We start from the raw sequence: 17,765 nt of genomic DNA on the forward strand, positions 1-17,765 counted from the left end.
TAGTTCTACTAGGGCGAAATATTGGAGCGGGTTTGCTAATTTTAGGTAAACACAGCTTATATAGTAAGAGGTAGTGGTCTGTCATATCATCACTTTGTGGTATAATGTCTACATCAATGACCTCAATTCCATAAGACAGAATTAGATCTAATGTATGCTTTAAGCGATGGGTTGGACCCACAATGTTTTGCTTTATCCCAAGTGAGTGTAGTAAATCCATATAATGTATGTAATCGTTAGTGTCATCTATGTGGATCTTAAAGTCACCGACAATTAGTATTATATCAGTTTTGACTAGTAAGTCAGAAATATAATCAGAAAACTCTTTTAGAAAATTGACATAGGGTCCTGGGGGTCTACATATTGTGATTAAAGCGAGAGATAACATAGGTTTTTGCATAGTATCTGGAAGCTGAACATTAAGCGCTAATACTTCAAAGGAGCTAAACATAAGTCCATTTCTCTGATTGACATTAAGGAAATCACTAAAGATTGATGCAACTCCACCACCACGACCAGTTTGACAAGCCTCATGTTTATATAAGAATCCTGGAGGAATTGCTTCATTTAAACTAATATAGTCATTTTGTTTCAGCCAGGTTTCAGTGAGACAAAGTGCATTAAGATTGTTATCTGTTATTATTTCATTTATGATAAGTGCTTTAGGTGCTAGTGACCTGATGTTTTGGAGACCGAGCTTTACGAAATTTGTATTTTCACTTTTTAGCGGTTTTTCTGATTTGATTCTTAATAGATTTATTCTGGAGCACACAGTACGTTTATTTCTTGATCTAATAATACGAGGAACAGGCACAGTCTCTATGGGGTTAGCCAGATATGCATTACTGATGCTTAAGTGGGACGAACTAGAGTCTATGTGGCTATAATGTGAATTTTGTGAATTTTTACCTACTAGTCAGAAGTAATCTAGAGATGTTGTCCGACAGGAGTTCAGCTCCAGCTCGACTGGGGTGCAGGCCGTCAGCACGGAAAAGCCTAGGACGCTCCCAGAAAAGATTCCAGTTTTTACTTTCAAATACTTCAAATAAAGTCTGTGTTACGCCCCATTCACACGGGGCTTCAGCATCAACGCTTGACAGAGCATGTGTCTGAAGTTGAGGCTGACTCGATCGTCATAGCCGCGTCAGCCAATGAAAATCTGTCAGCAATAGGCCACTGTCTGAGATGGTTTATTTGCATACAGTGATCTGATTGGTTGATGCTTCCATCGATGCTTGAAAAGTTGAGCAAGTCCCAACGTGTGCAGCGAGCAACGCCTCTGACCAGCTATATGTTTTCTTTCCTTTATTTATTTATTTTATTTATTTTTTTGGTGCATGTACTCGTGTGTTATCGTAAAACTATTGTAATGGCGGCATGCCATCTTTACCAGACTCTGGAAACTTCCTCCACCCCCCCAAAGTATTTAGGGGGCTGAAAAAGGCTGGCCGCTGGCCCTGAGGAAGCCCCGCTTTGGCCCGATCAGGCCCCGGAAGTCAGTGGAAACGCTACTGGCCCTGGTTCACCCTGGCACCCTCGCTTTAGGTGCGATAGTGGAAATGCAGCTAATGAGTATATAATTGTGACTGAGGCCAGCTAGCAAAGTGCTATGCAGGTAAACCTCTTTAACCTTAAAAAGTGCTCCAGCGACAGACGTTCGGTGCCATGGTCTTTAGCTTCCTTGTTAGAGCAACAGACTTCCAAGCAAAGAATTGCCGGTTTGATCCAATCTCAGACCAAGTTGAGTGCTGTAGGACCGGTGGGTTACACGTGGTGGCTCGTCTGGGATGGGAGTGAGGTTTAGGGGTGTGATTGTGATGGAGGCCAGCTAGTGAAGTGCTATGCAGATAAACCTCACTTCTATGACATCAAAAGGTGCTCTAGCGACAGACGTTGGGTGCCATGGTCTTTAGCCTCCTTGTTTGAGCAGCCGACTCCCATGCAAAGAATCGCCGGTTCGACCCCAGCTCAGTCCAGGTGCAATAGGACCAGTAGGTTACATAATTAATAATTTCTAGTATCTTTTACAGTAAAAATTATTTATATAGCACCTTTTACAGACAATAAGTAACAAAGTGCTTTACAGTAAAAAAAAAATCTATATTAAAACAGGTTAAAATCCAAGCTCAAATAACACCAAATGTAAAACCAGACCACCATACTGTTAATTAAAAGCTTGTCAAAAAAAAGTGTCTTAGGTACATATAAAGTACCTAAAGAATAATCATTAGTAGCTAATGAATTAGTTATAGTACTTGGAAAAGATACAAGTGTCTAAAAATAAGAGCTAGAGCAGGAAAACGGATACTAGTATGTTATATTGATTAAATGCTAAAGTGGCTTGCCTTACTCGTTGGTCTTGATTACTGTTTCAGTTCCGCTGGTTCCATGTGGAGGTTCTGCAGGCCATGGACAAGAACGTGAAGCTGGACGAGGAATACATTGAGGTGAGTCAAGAAGCTTGTGGTGTGTCTCTGTATATGTATATCCTGTGTGTGTATGAGCTAATATGTTCAATATATATATAAAGGGCAGTCGTAGAGTGTATGAACTGGAGGTGAGGAATCAGGCGGCATCGCTGGAGCGTCAGCTGAGACGTGGTGCCTTCAGAGACTCACTGGTAAGACCACGTTTTTGTTCATGTAAACATTTTTAAGGTGTCTAATGTTTGTTATGCAAACAAGTCTGTATTCTAAGAAACTAACTATCTGAATGTATCCTAAAAGATTGTAACTTGGCCTTATGATGTTGCTAAGTTAACATCAAAATACTAGAACAATCTCATTTCAGTTTTGTGGAGTTTGACGTGAGCATCAATTTTAAGATAATAACTCTTAAATAACCTCTGTCTCAGCTGAATCTATTGGTCTGTCATTGGTATGCTAATCTAAAAAACTAATGATCTTATTTGAGTCTTGTAGCATTTGCAATTAGCATGTTAGTAAGTTGGTAAGAAACTCAGTATTCTCATTTGTTGTTAACTCTGTCATTAGCATGTTGTTAGCAAACAAAGTCTAACAATTTAAATGTTCCAGCAAACTTTACCAGTTTTTACCTGTTTAGCATTTGCTAAGACAAATCAAAATTCTAATAAGTCTGACTGTTTTGATTTCGAAACAATTTTATGTAAGTATATTGCTAAGCTAACAATACTTTATAGCAAACCAATAACAATCTTAATTGATTCAGAACTCACTATTCTCATTTGTTGTCAGCTCTGTCATTAGCATGTTGTTAGCGAACAAAATCGAACAATGCAAATTTACCAGTTTAGTCATTTAGCATTTGCTAAGATAAATCAAAAGTCTAATAACTCTTGACTGTCTTGCTTTCAAAGCAATTTGACATTAGCATATTGCTAAGCTAACAATACTTTAAAGCAAACCATTAGCAATGTCAATTGATTCAGAACTCAGTATTATCTTTTGTTGTTATTGCTGTCATTAGCATGTTGTTATAAAACAAAGTCTAACAATTCAAATGTTTTAGTAAGCTTACCAGCCCAGTCTTTTAGCATTTCCTAAGAAACGTCTAATAACTGTGACTGTGTAGATTTCAAAACAGTTTGACTTTAGTTTATTGCTAAGCTAACCATACCTTATAGCAAACCATTAACATTCCTAATTGATTTAGAACTCAGTATTCTCATTTGTTGTCAGCTTTGTCATTGGCATGTTGTTAGCAAACACAATCGAACAATTCAAATGTTCCAGCAAGCATTAGCTGTGTACTCTTTTAGTATTTGCTAAGATAAATAAAAAATGTAATAAGTCTGACTGGTTTGATTTCAAAACAATTTGATGTTAGCATATTGCTAAGCCAGCAATATTTTCTAGCAAACCATTAGCAATCTCATTTGATTTAGAACTCAATATTCTCATTTGTTGTACGCTCTGTCATTAGCATGTTGTTAGCGAAAAAAATAAACGATACAATTGTTTCAGCAAACTTTAGCAGTCTGGCCTTCCCAGTATTCCCATTTGATGTCAACCCTGCTGAAAAATCCAGCATAAACCAGCCTAGGCTGGTTGGCTGGTTTTAGCTGGTCGACCAGGCTGGTTTTAGAGGGGTTTTGGCCATTTCCAGGCTGGTTTCCAGCCATTTCCAGCATTTGGCTGGTCATGTCCCAGCCTGACCAGCTAAGACCAGGCTGGAAATGGCTGGAAACCAGCCTGGAAGTGGCCAAAACCCCACTAAAACCAGCCTGGTCGACCAGCTAAAACCAGCCAACCAGCCTAGGCTGGTTTAAGCTGGATTTTTCAGCAGGGAACTCTGTCATTAGCTTGTTGTTAGAGTAGAAAGTCTAACAATTCATATGTTCAAGTAAGCTTTACCAGTGTAGTCTTTTAGCATTTGCTAAGCTAAATCTAAAAAGTCTGATAACTCATACTTCAGTCATTCTATTTGTTGTCAGTATTCCCTCAGTATTCCCATTTGTTGTCAACTTTGTCATTAACATGTTGTTGGCGAACAAAATCGAACAATTAAAATTGACCAGTTTAGTTATTTAGCATTTACAAAGATAAATCAAAAGTCTAATAACTCTGAATGCCTTGATTTCAAAACAATTTGATGTTAGCATATTGCTAAGCTACCAATACTTTATAGCAAACCATTAACAATTTCAATTGATTTAGAACTCAGTATTTTCTACTGTTGTCAACACTGTCATTAGCGAACAAAATTGAACAATTCAAGTCTTCGAGTAAAGTTTACTTGTCTAGTTTTTTTTAGCATTTGTGCTAAGATAAATCTAAAAAGTCTAATAACTCTGACAGTGTAGATTTAAAACAGTTTGACTTTATTCATATTGCCATAACAATTTCAATTGATTGAGTTTTTTATTAGCTAACATCAAACACTTATTGTTAGTCAAATCTTGCATGGTTCCTATGTTAATTCTTAAACCTACAGTGGTTTGTAATGAAAAATGACTAGCATTCGTTCATTTTTTTTTGTAACAACTGACAGTTTGAAGCAACATAAATAAAACTAGCCTTGGCAGTTTGACAAAGTCGTGATCCACCTTTTGTGCAATGTTGCAACTGCCACTGTGAATGAAGACAGTGGAGCTCTGTAGGTTCTGGAACAATCTCAATACACATGCACTTATGTGTGCGCAGGAGAGCAGCGAGTACATGCAGTACCTGAGGCAGAGTCAGCATGAGATTCTCAAAGAGGAAGAAAGGAGATATCGTTTCTTGGCTGAGAAACATTGCGGACTTACACAGTCACTTCTATACCTTATCAATAAGGTACAGCTGCTTTCCTCTGGGCTTCATTAGCAGTGTGCTCAGTCATATAGATCCTCTTTCCATTCCTTCCAAACCCTATCAGCTCCACTGCTCAAGCATCTTTCCTTGTGTTGACAGACGGGAGTATCTCTCCAGCAGAGAGCAGATGGATGGAAAGAGAAAGTCAGCGAGAGCAGAAGCTCCAGACCTCGAACGCCCACTCCATTAGATCAAGAGGCTCAGGTGACACTGGAAATGATGGGAATGAAGAGCATCCGTATTCCTCTACTTTTGCTCGCTCATTTTTTGACTAAATGCCAGTGCACAGTCGAACAATAGAACAGATGGGTAGCTTTGTGTGGCATAGAGTCACAGATTTAACTTTTTTTTTGTATCACATCTGTCAACTGTGGATTAATTCATGAGCTATGAAATTTAATTTTGCACCGCTTAGTATTGTGAAATGCTGTTTGTGACACATTTTAAGAGGTGCTTTATATTCTGTTAAAAGATTGCTTCTGTAAAGTCATGAAAAAACATTATCATGGACTTTTGCTATCGAAGCAGATGGCAATGGCAAGAATCTAGAACTGAGCAAATTGAGCAAAACTTCATTTATATTTACTCTGCAAATGTGGAATAGAGGTTTGGTAATGCTAAAGCTCAAAAAGTTCGTCTCATATCAGATACATATGCACTATTCCATGCCATTGCATGCCATTTTGTAGGATAAATGGTCGCATGATGTACTTAATAATCGATAAAAAAAAGTGTGTAATGCTGAACACTTTAAAGCTTTGCTCATGTAAAGGAAAGGGAGGAGCTACTAGTTTAGTCATTTATTTATCTAATCTGACTATCGTTGACTGAAACGTTGGCAACATTAACTGGAAAATGCTTTGAATGCAAAACGCTGTAAAATGCGCTGTAAAAAAAAAAAAAGCATGTAAAATTGCACACATAAAAATCCATGACACTGCGAGACCGCGAAAGGTGAACCGCGTTATAGTGAGGGACTACTTCATTTGACTGAAAACTGAACTTATGTATTGCAACAACTTTAAATAGCTTTCCTGATCGACCACAATTAATCCACGGTCAATTTTTCACCACAAGTTATAACCGATTGACTTCTTTGTATTCTTGATGCTTCAGCACACTCGCTTATCCTAATTGTCTCATGTTAGCATTTTGCTAAACTGTCAACTAATTGCTGTAACAAACTAACATTTGACTCATACACGTACACATATATTCAAACTAAGGCATAGACAGTTCGCAACTGTTTTTAATACCTTTTTTGGCCTACAGGGGTTCATGTGAAATTTATATTTTAATATTTTAATCTTTAATAAATTACTAATAGGAATAGCCCATATCTTTTTAGCTACTTTGTGATGAATTACTTAATAAATTACTTCAGGAAAAATGAACAAATCAAAAAAGTCCTAGTTCGATCGGACAGTTAGGGTTTGGGTAAACTGTAGTTGAACTTGCTGAGCAAAAATTGTTGATAATGACATCGAGATGATCATAATGTGTGATAATGACAGTTATTTTGTATAGCTTCTCAACCATCTACAGCTTTGTGTAGTAAATGTAGAAAATATAATATAATGTTATTATAATATAATATAAATATAAAATATAATTTAAATATAAAATATCATATAAAATACTATAATATAATATAATATAATATTAGTAGTGTGAACCTACACTGGTCACACTGTTTGGTTCGGTTATGATAATCATGCCATCGATGCAGTTCAATTCGATATCTCGGTGCATCACTCTGCATTGACAATGCTTTCCATACACAATTTTCTTTACTGCACAGCAATTATTGCATTAAAATGTGTATATATATATATATTTATATACTATCTGTAAAACAATTTAGTCCTTTAATACAAAGACATATATGTAAACTTTAAAAACTCAAGTACATACACAGAACAACATGAGCATTTTTAGCTTTGCTCAGTCGCGTAATAGATTTCAATTCGATTAGTCGCCTAGCCCTACTAGCATACCATACTGATGAGGAAATTCACATCACACACTGTACACTAACACCTGCTTATGTGTCTGTTGCAGTTAAAAAGTTCTGTGGGCTCTCTGCTGCAGACTGGAGACCGAGAAATGGACCGCGAACCTCTGGGGAGAGTGCCCTCTAGAGGTCTGGAGACTCAGTAATGCTCATCCCCTAAATTAGTCTGTAAAAAGTTTAGAATTAAGACAATGTTTAGTTTTATACCAAAGTTAACTTTGTTGACAACTTTAGTATCCTAGGGTTCATTCTTCGTAACTAGCTTTAATGGTCTACGATAATTGGACAGATCCTGGATATTTTAATCTCAATAACTGATCTGTGGCTAATTTGGTTCTTCAAACAAGTTTGTGAGTCAGATTGAAATATCTGGATAAACTGATCTAAGGTAGCTGCGATGTTGTGATGAACAGATCTATCGATCTTTGAAAATCATGATCAGCTATTCTGCAATAGGCTGATGGCACAGCAGAGTAATGACATCATCTGAATGATATTCAATTATCCATGTGAGCAAAATTACATAAAATTCATAGTAAATGTTTTTTTTAAATATGATACACAGTAACTTTCCACATTTGTTGTGGGCTGCAGGCTTTACACTTTCATGAGCCAAGAGTATTTAATATTTATTTAGTTTTACTTTTAAAGCTGATTACCTTTAGCTTCTTATAGTAGGCCTATTCAAGTTTCTTAATTATGTGATGTAAGGCATAATTAATAAATTAATTTTGCATCAAAAAATGATTCTGATGTTGGTAAAGGTGTTTGCAATGGTCCCTAAGACCTTGTCTGCATGAACAGACCCTTGCAGGCCCTCCTTTGGGTTTCCGTCAGGTGTTTAAGATTTCTGTCCTTCATTTACTCCTCCTCTTTGCAGCCCCGTCTCCTCTCCCCAGTCGTTCCCGCTCCAGCTCTGTGGGCGAGTCTTTAGGTCTGGGCGGCGGTCGCTCCATGAGGGCCATCGTTTCACATCCCGCTTCATCCAATCCGGTCCTGCTGCCGTTTGCCCGTGGCGACCTGTTGACTGTGCTCATACCAGAACCACGCAATGGTTGGCTGTATGGACGCCATGATCCAAGCCTACGGTGAGAGATTTGGCTATTGTTAGTGAGGTTTCCAGAAATTCTTTAGTCTCATTGTTCTTTATTGTTTTTAGCCAAGGCTGGTTTCCTGCTGCCTACGTGGCATCCACTGAAGACTTTCTACCTGTGGGCTTAAGGTAAAGTTGAGTATGTGAGTTGTGTCTAGTGGTCGACTTCCCAGTATACCTGCCGATGTGATAGAGAAGGCTTTTATTTTGAGAATAACAGTGCGTGAGCTCCTGTTCTTCCTTAGTCTACTGTCTTTGTTTAAAGTCCGCATGAACCAGAATCTGTGACTGTTTTTTTTTTCGTATTGTGATGCAGTTCCATTAGAAACAAAATATTAAATGAGGAAACAGTGGACGTTGCTTGTTTTTTTCTACTGTGAGCTGACTGGATGTTGTAAAGTAGGCATTTCATTCAGAAAGAGCTGGAAATTAAACTAACAGACACCTCCTGCTCACCAATTCTGTTTATTGTCGTAACTGACAGTTGGAGGGGCGTGGTTAAGTATTTTAGCCCCACCCAACACCTCAGACAGACGTAATCTGAGAACTTAACTGAAAACAAACAGGAAGTGCATTTTCAGATTTAATTTTAGATTATAAGGGCAAACATCTCTCGTTTTTCTTAATGATATGCACCAATGTCATAATCTCAAAACTGGCAATAGCCCCTTTCACACATACAGACCTTTCCGGAAAATTGCCGGCAATTTTCCGGAAAGGTTGTATGTGTGAACAGGTCCTTTTTGAAAATACCGGTAAATTCGTTCTGGCTATTTTCCGGAAAGAGAAGTTGTAACATTACCGGCAATTTGCCGGAATGCTGCGCTGTGTGAATGCAGAAGGAAGATTACCGTAATAAGCGCGTGCACGTCTAGAACGTGCTGACGTGAGACGTCTACTTTAGCCAATCACAACAGTCAGACGCATTTACGTCCGCGCGGTTTGTGAGAATAAAAACCTTTGAATATTTTTCCAGACACATTTAGCTGCTAGAAGTTAGTCAGATCACGTTTATATGTTCTTCTTTATGCCAACTGTGTAAATAATCATCGATGAGATGCTTATGATAAGCCGTTGTTTGTTTACCTTCAAGCTTTGCGTGTGCCTGTGAAACAGCCTGTGAGCGCCTGCACACGCACATATTATGAACATCTCGACCTGCGAAAGTGATTCTGCGAAAGTTGTTCACAATACTGATCATCCACAGAGTTTGTAATGTAGTCAAATATTTAAAAATACAAGCGCAGCCGTTTAAAGCTCATTTGTGGTGAATGATGTCAGAATTTACCGGTATTTTGGAATGGATGTGTGAATGATCTTTTCCGGAAAATTTCCGTAACGTCCTCACCTGTGTGAACAGGGCTTTTTTGAATATACCGGTAAAGTCGTTCCGGAAATTTTCCAGATATTTTCCGGTATCACTGTGTGAAAGGGGCTAATGTGAGCTAACAAAATCAATATGGGTAGTTTTGATTTCATACGTACCTCAACTCTGTTTTTATCAAAAGTTTCAGGATTTCAGAATTAGTAAGTGGGTATCTACAGTATCAGTCTGTGTGTTTTAATAATTCTTTACATTAAATAGTGCAAATGGCGCTGATAGCCTAGTAGGCAGCGTGTCGACAAATAGCACAAATGAGGGTGTCCGTGTTTGAGTCCTGACTCGCAGACCTTTTCCGATTCCATCCCCTACTCTTTTTCTCACTTCATTTCCAACTTCATTTATTTAAGAAATAAAATAGTGCAATATTATATAATTTGGCATTATATCAGCAAGATTTCTAGGATATTTTTAGGCTTTTCGAATTTTAAATAAATTGACCTTGTTTTAGCTGATATTTTACAATTTTATAATGATTATAATGATTGACTGGTTGAAAGGTTTTTCTACTTGATGTATCAGAAGAGACTTCTATTTTGACATCGGTGAGAAAACCAATGCATGAGCTCCCGTTCTCCATCTTGATTAGTTTACTATTTCCATTACACAATATTTAGTTACTTTTATAAATATCCTTAGTATTGCAGAATCAAGAAGTTGTTGACTAAGGTATAGATCAATTTGTTTTACAGAATTTTGTCAAATTAAATAGTGTAATACCATATACAGTCAGAATTATTAAACCCCCTTTGATTTATTTTTCTTTTAAAAATATTTCCCAAATGATGTTTAACAGAGCAAGAAAATTTTCACAGTATGTCTGATAATTATTTTTCTTCTAGAGAAAGTCTTATGTGCTTCATTTTGGCTAGAGTAAAAGCTGTTTTAATTTTTTTTTATATTTTATGGTCAAAATTATTAGCCTCTTTAAGCTGTATATATATATTTTTTCAATAGTCTACAGAACAAACTAATAGTCATACAATAACTTGTCTATCTACCCTAACCTGCCTAGTTAACCTAATAAACCTAGTTAAGCCTTTAAGTGTCACTTTAATCTAAATAGAAGTGTTTTGAAAAATATCTAGTGAAATATTATTTACTGTCCTTATGGCAAAGATAAAATAAATCAGAGAGAAAATCAAAAGAAATTAGAAATGAGTTATTAAAACTATTGAAATGTGTTGAAAACAATTATATGTTTATCGATTAAAATTTGCCATTTTAAAAAAATGTCTTGGCGAAGCAGTGGTGCAGTAGGTAGTGCTGTCGCCTCACAGCAAGAAGGTCTCTGGGTTGCTGGTTCGAACCTCGGCTCAGTTGGTGTTTCTGTGAGAAGTTTGCATGTTCTCCCTGCCATCACGTGGGTTTCCTCCGGGTGCTCTGTTTTCCCCTACCGTCCAAAGACATGCGGTACAGGTGAATTATGTAGGCTAAATTGTCCGTAGTGTATGTGTGTGTGTGTGAATGAGAGTGTGGATGTTTCCCAGAGATGGGTTGCGGCTGGAAGGGCATCCGCTGCGTAAACTTGCTGGATAAGTTGTCGTTTCATTCCGCTGTGGCGACCCCAGATTAATAAAGGGACTAAGCCGACAAGAAAATGAATGAATAAATGAAAAAATTGTCTTTAAAAGTTCCCTGAGTTCCCAATCTTCGTTTTCATTAATGTACGGTCTCTTTTTAAAATATTTAGGATTGGACAATTTTGACATTTTTTTGATGGACCCTTTTCACATTTCCAGGTTTCTCTGCAGCAGACGTTGGGTAAATTTAAAGTACAGTGAATGGAAGAGTACAACAATTAATTATTTTACAATCTTATTTCCCGAATAATTATAAATAATAATAATAATAAAAAACTCACCAAAGTTGTTATCAAGCCTTTCAGAAAAAGGATAAAGTGTGTGACTGATAACGGCAGCCAGAAGAGAGAACAATGTCAAATTTATTGTCCTGCCACATAGACGCTGCGTTAGAAACACCTTGCATAAGTGCTAGTGTTTTGTAATTTGATGCAAAGATGATATAATACACACACATAAAAATACATACACTCACTGGTCACTTTATTAGGTACACAATACTAGTTCTGGGTTGGACCCCCATTTGCCTTTACAAGTGCCTTAATCCTGGCATAGATTCAACAAGGTACTGGGAATATTCCTGAGATATTGGTCCATATTGAAATGATACCATCATGCAGTTGCTGCAGACTTGTTGGCTGCACATCAATGATGCAAATCTCCTGTTTCATGAAATCGAGACTCATTAGACCAGGCAACGTTTTTCCAATCTTCTATTGTCCAATTTTGATGATCCTGTGTGAATTGTAGCCTGTTTCCTGTTCTTAGCTGACAGGAGTGCCACCTGGTGTGGTCTTCTGCTGCTGTAGCCCATCCGCCTCGAGGTTTGACGTGTTGGGCATTCAGAGATGCTCTTCTGCATACCTCGGTTGTAAAGAGTGGTTATTTGAGTTACTGTTGCCTTTTATCAGCTCAAACCAGTCTGGCCATTTTCCTCTGACCTCTGGCATCAACAAGGCATTTGCATCCACAGAACTGCTGCTCACTGGATATGTTCTCTTTTTCAAAGCATTCTCTGTAAACCCTAGAGGTGGATGTGCGTGAAAATCCCAGTAGATCAGCAGTTTCTGAAATACTCAGACCAGCCCACCATGCCACATTTAAAGTCACTTAAATTTCCTTTCTTCCCCATTCTGATGCTCAGTTTGAGCTGCAGCAGATGGTTTTGACCATGTCTGCATGCCTGAATGCATCAAGTTGCTGACATGTGATTGGCTGATTAGAAATTTGCGTTAACAAGCAATTAGACAGGTCTACCTAATAAAGTGGCCGGTGAGTGTATGTTTTTTTTTATCTTTTTACAAAAAACTTTCAAGGATTTAAGATGCTAATGACTGTTAAACATGCCATTACAGTCTTGTGAAAACATTACACAATCAAGGCTTCATATCTTGTTTCTAATGTATCAACACTAGCCGTTAAAAAAAACAAAAGCAAAATCAGTCGACTACTAGTTATACCTACATCTAAATTAATACATTTTTATGTTAATGTGTTGATTTGTCTGTAGTATGTCACACCGAAGCCACAGCATGAACAACCTCCTGGAGCCGACCAGCCAATCAGAATCCGACACCCAGACCTACAGTGAAGTTTCTTCTCCAGTGGTCTCCATGCGCCGTGCGTCGGCAGACGTTCGCTCAGTATCTCCCCTCCCCGAAAAGAAGACAGAGTCCAACAACGAGCTCAAGAGCGGCCAGAAAGTCTTCCACGAGATTCCTGCTCCAGCCACACAGCTGCGCCGTGGCTCGGCCGATGTTCGCTCGATATCTCCTCTCCCTGACAGGAGGGCGGAGTCTCATTTTGAGAGCAAAGTGGAGCTCAAACATTACAACGAACTTCCACCTCCAGCTCCACCCCTTCCAAACTCTCCTCTGCCTGAGCGAAAGACTGACTCAACCTCAGAGGTGAGCATTTGTGTTTTTAATTTTACTTTTAGTCTAGACCAGGGGTGTCCAAACTCTGGAGAGTTTAGCTCCAACCCTAATCAAACACACCTGAACCAGCTAATCAAGCTCTTACTAGATATACTAAGTATAAACTTCCAAGCAGGTGTGTTAAAGCAAGTTAGAGCTAAATTCAGCAGGACACCAGCCCTCCAGAACCGAGTTTGGACACCCTGTCTAGTCTTTATCTTAAGCTGACATTTTAAAAAATTTGTTTTAGTCATGTTCAGACTCTTTTTAGTCTAGTCGTGTTTTAATCAACTAAAGTCTGAGCATTTTTGTCTTATTTTGCTCAGAATCATCCATGACTATTTTCGTCTATTTTCAGTTGAGGAAAACTGATGTCATTTAGTCAATTTTGTTTTAGTCAATTTAAGTTATAATCAATGAAAATTGTATATCGTATTGCAATTCTCTTTAACCCAGACAATATAATTTAAGTACCTAGTAGTAATGACACAACCGACATTTTCTTTTATTTTCTAATGTTTAAGGCTAACGTTAAGACAGATTAACCACAGCCTCATGAGTTAGCATGAGTTTTCTAAAACAGAAGTTTTGTTATGTTACTTACCTTAAGGCTAACATTACGTTATGTCACATACCTTAAGGCTAACGTTACAGTTTGTTACTTACCTTAAGGCTAACATTACGTTATGTCACATACCTTAAGGCTAACGTTACTATTTGTTACTTACCTTAAGGCTTACATTAAAATGAGACAAATTAACCATTGCCTCATGAGTTAGCATGAGTTTTCTAAAACTGAAGTTTTGTTATGTTACTTTCCTTAAGGCTAACATCACGTTATGTTACTTACCTAAAGGCTAACATTAAAATGAGACAGATTAACCACAGCCTCATGAGCTTAAGATAAGTCTGGTTCTCTCAAGGTTTTTTTTCTTCACTCCCATCAGGTGAAGTTTTTTTTCCCTCTCCGCTGTCGCCACTGCCTTGCATGGTTCAGGATTGGTAGAGCTACGCATCGATGAATTTGCTCTTCAGTGTTTGAACTCCCAGTAATGATTAAATCACACTGAACTGAGCTAAACTGAACTGAACTGAACTTAAACTCTAAAACCTGAACCACACTGTTCCAGTTACTATGACCATTTATGTGAAGCTGCTTTGACACAATCTACATTGTAAAAGCGCTATACAAACAAAGCTGAATTGAATTGAATTGAATGAGTTAGCATGTGTTTCCTAAAATAGAAGTTACGTTAAATTACCTTAAGGCTAACGTTACGTTATGTTACTTACCTTAAGGCTAACGTTTAAATGAGACAGATTAACCACAGCCTCATGAATTAGCATGAGATTTCTAAAATAGAAGTTTTGTTATGTTACTTACCTTAAGGCTAACATTACGTTATGTTACATTCCTTAAGGCTAAATGTTACTTACCTAAGGGCTAACATTAAAATGAGACAGATTAACCTCAGCCTCATGAGTTAGCATGAGTTTTCTAAAATAGAAGTTTAGTTATATTACTTACCTTTAAGCTAACGTTACGTTATGTTACTTACCTTAAGGCTAACGTTACAATATGCTACTTACCTTAAGGCTAACGTTAAAATGAGAGAGATTAACCATAGCCTCATGAATTAGCATGAGTTTTCTAAAATAGAAGTTTTGTTATGTTACCTACCTTAAGGCTAACGTTACGTTATGTTACATACCTTAAGGCTAACGTTACGTTATGTTACTTACCTTAAGGCTTACGTTAAAATGAGACAGATTAACCATAGCCTCATGAGTTAGCATGAGTTTTCTAAAATAGAAGTTTTGTTATGTTACTTTCCTTAAGGATAACTTTACGTTATGTTACTTACCTTAAGGCTAACGTTACGTTATGTTACTTAACTAAAGGCTAACGTTAAATTGAGACAGATTATCCATTGTCTCATGAATTAGCATGAGTTTTCTAAAATAGAAGTTTTGTTATGTTACTTACCTTAAGGATAACTTTACGTTATGTCACATACCTTAAGGCTAACGTTAAAATGAGACAGATTAACCATAACCTCATGAATTAGCATGAGTTTTCTAAAATAGAAGTCACGTTATGTTTTTGACTGACCTCAATTTTATTATGGAATGCCTTGAGAGTTGGAGCTAAACTCATTAGAACACCAGCCCTCCAGAAACAAGTTTGGACACCCCTGGACTAGTCTTTATCTGAAGCTGACATTATTTTATTAGTTTTAGTCATGTTCATACTCTTTTTAGTCTAGTTAGGTTTTAGACTAGAGCATTTTCATCTTTTTTTTAGTCAGAATCTTCCATGACTATTTTCACCTAGTTTTAGTCGATAAATTTGATGTAATTTAGTCTACTTTTAGCCAATGAACATTTTATTTTAGTCTCTTTTTCATATTGGAATTCTCTTTAACCAAGTCAATATAATTTAAGTACCTAGAAGTAATGACAAAACCTACATTTTCTTTTAGACAAACCCATAGATACACACACGCTGGTCGTTTTCATCTCCTGTGGCTAATGTTTAAGGCTAACGTTAACATGAGACAGATTAACCACAGCCTCATGAGTTGGCGTGAGTTTTCTAAAATAGAAAGTTAGGTTACGTTACTTGATTTACCTCAGTTTCACAGTTACAGATTCACCTCAGGAATCCCTTGAGATATCTCTGGTTCGTGGTGTTTTTTCCTGCAATTTTGAGGCTGCGATAAAATAAATATTAATATTTAATTTTGTCTCATTTTAGTCAATGAAAATCGCAATATTAATTTAGTTAGTCATCGTCACATGACCAGCATTTTTGTTGCATCTCATTTCGTCATGTGATAAAGGTTGATGAAGAAATTTTATATTTAACTACTTTATAGTTTAATATAATATAATATAATATAATATAATATAATATAATATAATATAATATAATATAATATAATATAATATAATATAATCTATATTTTCCCAGAGATGGGTTGCGGCTAAAAGGCCATCCGCTGCGTAGCTTGCTGGATAAGTTGGCGGTTCATTCCGCTGTGGTGACCCCGGATTAATAAAGGGACTAAGCCAACAAGAAAATGAAATTAAATATATTCTATATTTAATTACTTCATACATCATTGACAAAAGCAACACTTGTTTGGTGCTGTTTACATTAGCGCTTTTTTTGTTTTAAAGTTTTGTTATGATTACTGCTGGAGTCTACACTCCGACATTCTTCGATCCAAGAAAACGGAATATTTTGAAAATACTAAAGACCCTGTTTTAGTTTGGAAATGATGGTGTTCTGTTTGAATATGGTCAGACTGAAAGGCAAATTTTTGGAGGCGGTGTTATCCATAATCACTCTCTGATTGGTCATCTAGACCGTTGAGTATTGTTTCCTGATTTGTCAAGCCCCTCTCACATGACCATTACACTAAAAGTAGACTACAAAGACGGATGCTTATCATGTTTTATGCATTTTAGGCTGTATGTGGACAGAAATGTTTTTTTGTAAAACACTATAAAAGCGTCTGGATGTTTTAAATAAAGTCTAGACAAGGAGCGTTTTCATTGTAAACACCATTTAAAAACAAAACTGCACTAGTCTAGCGTAAATGCCACTTTAGACCTAATGTACTGTCAGTAAAAATTTGCTTTTATAATATCGCAAAACTTTATCATAACTGAAGCTTTTGGTGAGGTTTCAGCCATATTTTGTGTAAATGAAACCTGTTTTATTTCTACAGAGGCCAAGTACCCAAGGACAACCACCAGAGCACCCTCTTTTTCCCAGGTATGACACATCATAGAGTTGTAGAACGTTCATGAATTGCGTTGGAGAAGTTTTATGAGAATACCTATGAATTTAGAGACAAATAGTTAAAGATAATTGATCGTAAAGTTCTTTAAGGCACAATATGTGCACTTTTTTTTTTAAACATCCAAAAATATAATTGTTTTCTTCAAAATATTAAAAAACATATATTTTGCTGACTTGTTATCCAAATGTTTTGAAGAATGTTCAAATCTAGAAAAATTAGCAATTTTTTCTAGTAACACACAGACTGTGTCAAACACCCTCAATTTATGTTTTTTAAAATAGAAAACAGGGAAACACCAAAGATGCTTTAATATGTTGTGTATTTTACTAGAAGGGCTGAGCAGCATTATAGTCTGATCACAAGCTAAAGAACTTGAAGCGGTGGACTGTGCCATAATAAAAGCTCTGCTGCTTACGTGCTGTCACATTTGTTTTGCTTTTGTTTCGGTTTGTTGACTTTCAGCCTTACTTTGCATCATATTATCATGAAAATAAGTGTTAAATACTTTACCTCATCCATTACATGCTTGCTACAGGGGTCCTGTTGGACAGTGGTCCTCAATCTGTTTGTCCTTGAGGATGTCCTAGGATGCTAGGCGACCATCAACTGTTTTTAGAGGATGACAAGCTGACAACACATTGCTGTCACTCTCATACAAGTTTTATTTATGGTGAAAATTAAAAAGCACTGCAG

The 17,765-nt window shown here is 36.9% G+C and overlaps 1 protein-coding gene across 3 annotated transcripts in view; it reads left to right on the plus strand.

Annotated features, from left to right (window-relative positions):
- baiap2l2b (BAR/IMD domain containing adaptor protein 2 like 2b) overlaps positions 1-17,765 on the plus strand; it is a 35,602-nt gene that overhangs the window by 15,247 nt on the left and 2,590 nt on the right. For all 3 annotated transcript variants that reach the window (XM_073936654.1, XM_005161808.6, NM_001080804.1), the window contains 9 exon segments: positions 2,376-2,447; positions 2,531-2,620; positions 5,124-5,255; positions 5,373-5,477; positions 7,335-7,416; positions 8,168-8,375; positions 8,447-8,509; positions 12,855-13,251; positions 16,998-17,044. In XM_073936654.1, the coding sequence (XP_073792755.1) occupies positions 2,376-2,447; positions 2,531-2,620; positions 5,124-5,255; positions 5,373-5,477; positions 7,335-7,416; positions 8,168-8,375; positions 8,447-8,509; positions 12,855-13,251; positions 16,998-17,044 (1,196 nt within the window).

This window comes from Danio rerio, chromosome 22 (genome assembly GCF_049306965.1).
Source record: "Danio rerio strain Tuebingen ecotype United States chromosome 22, GRCz12tu, whole genome shotgun sequence".
NCBI classification, from domain to species: domain Eukaryota; kingdom Metazoa; phylum Chordata; class Actinopteri; order Cypriniformes; family Danionidae; genus Danio; species Danio rerio.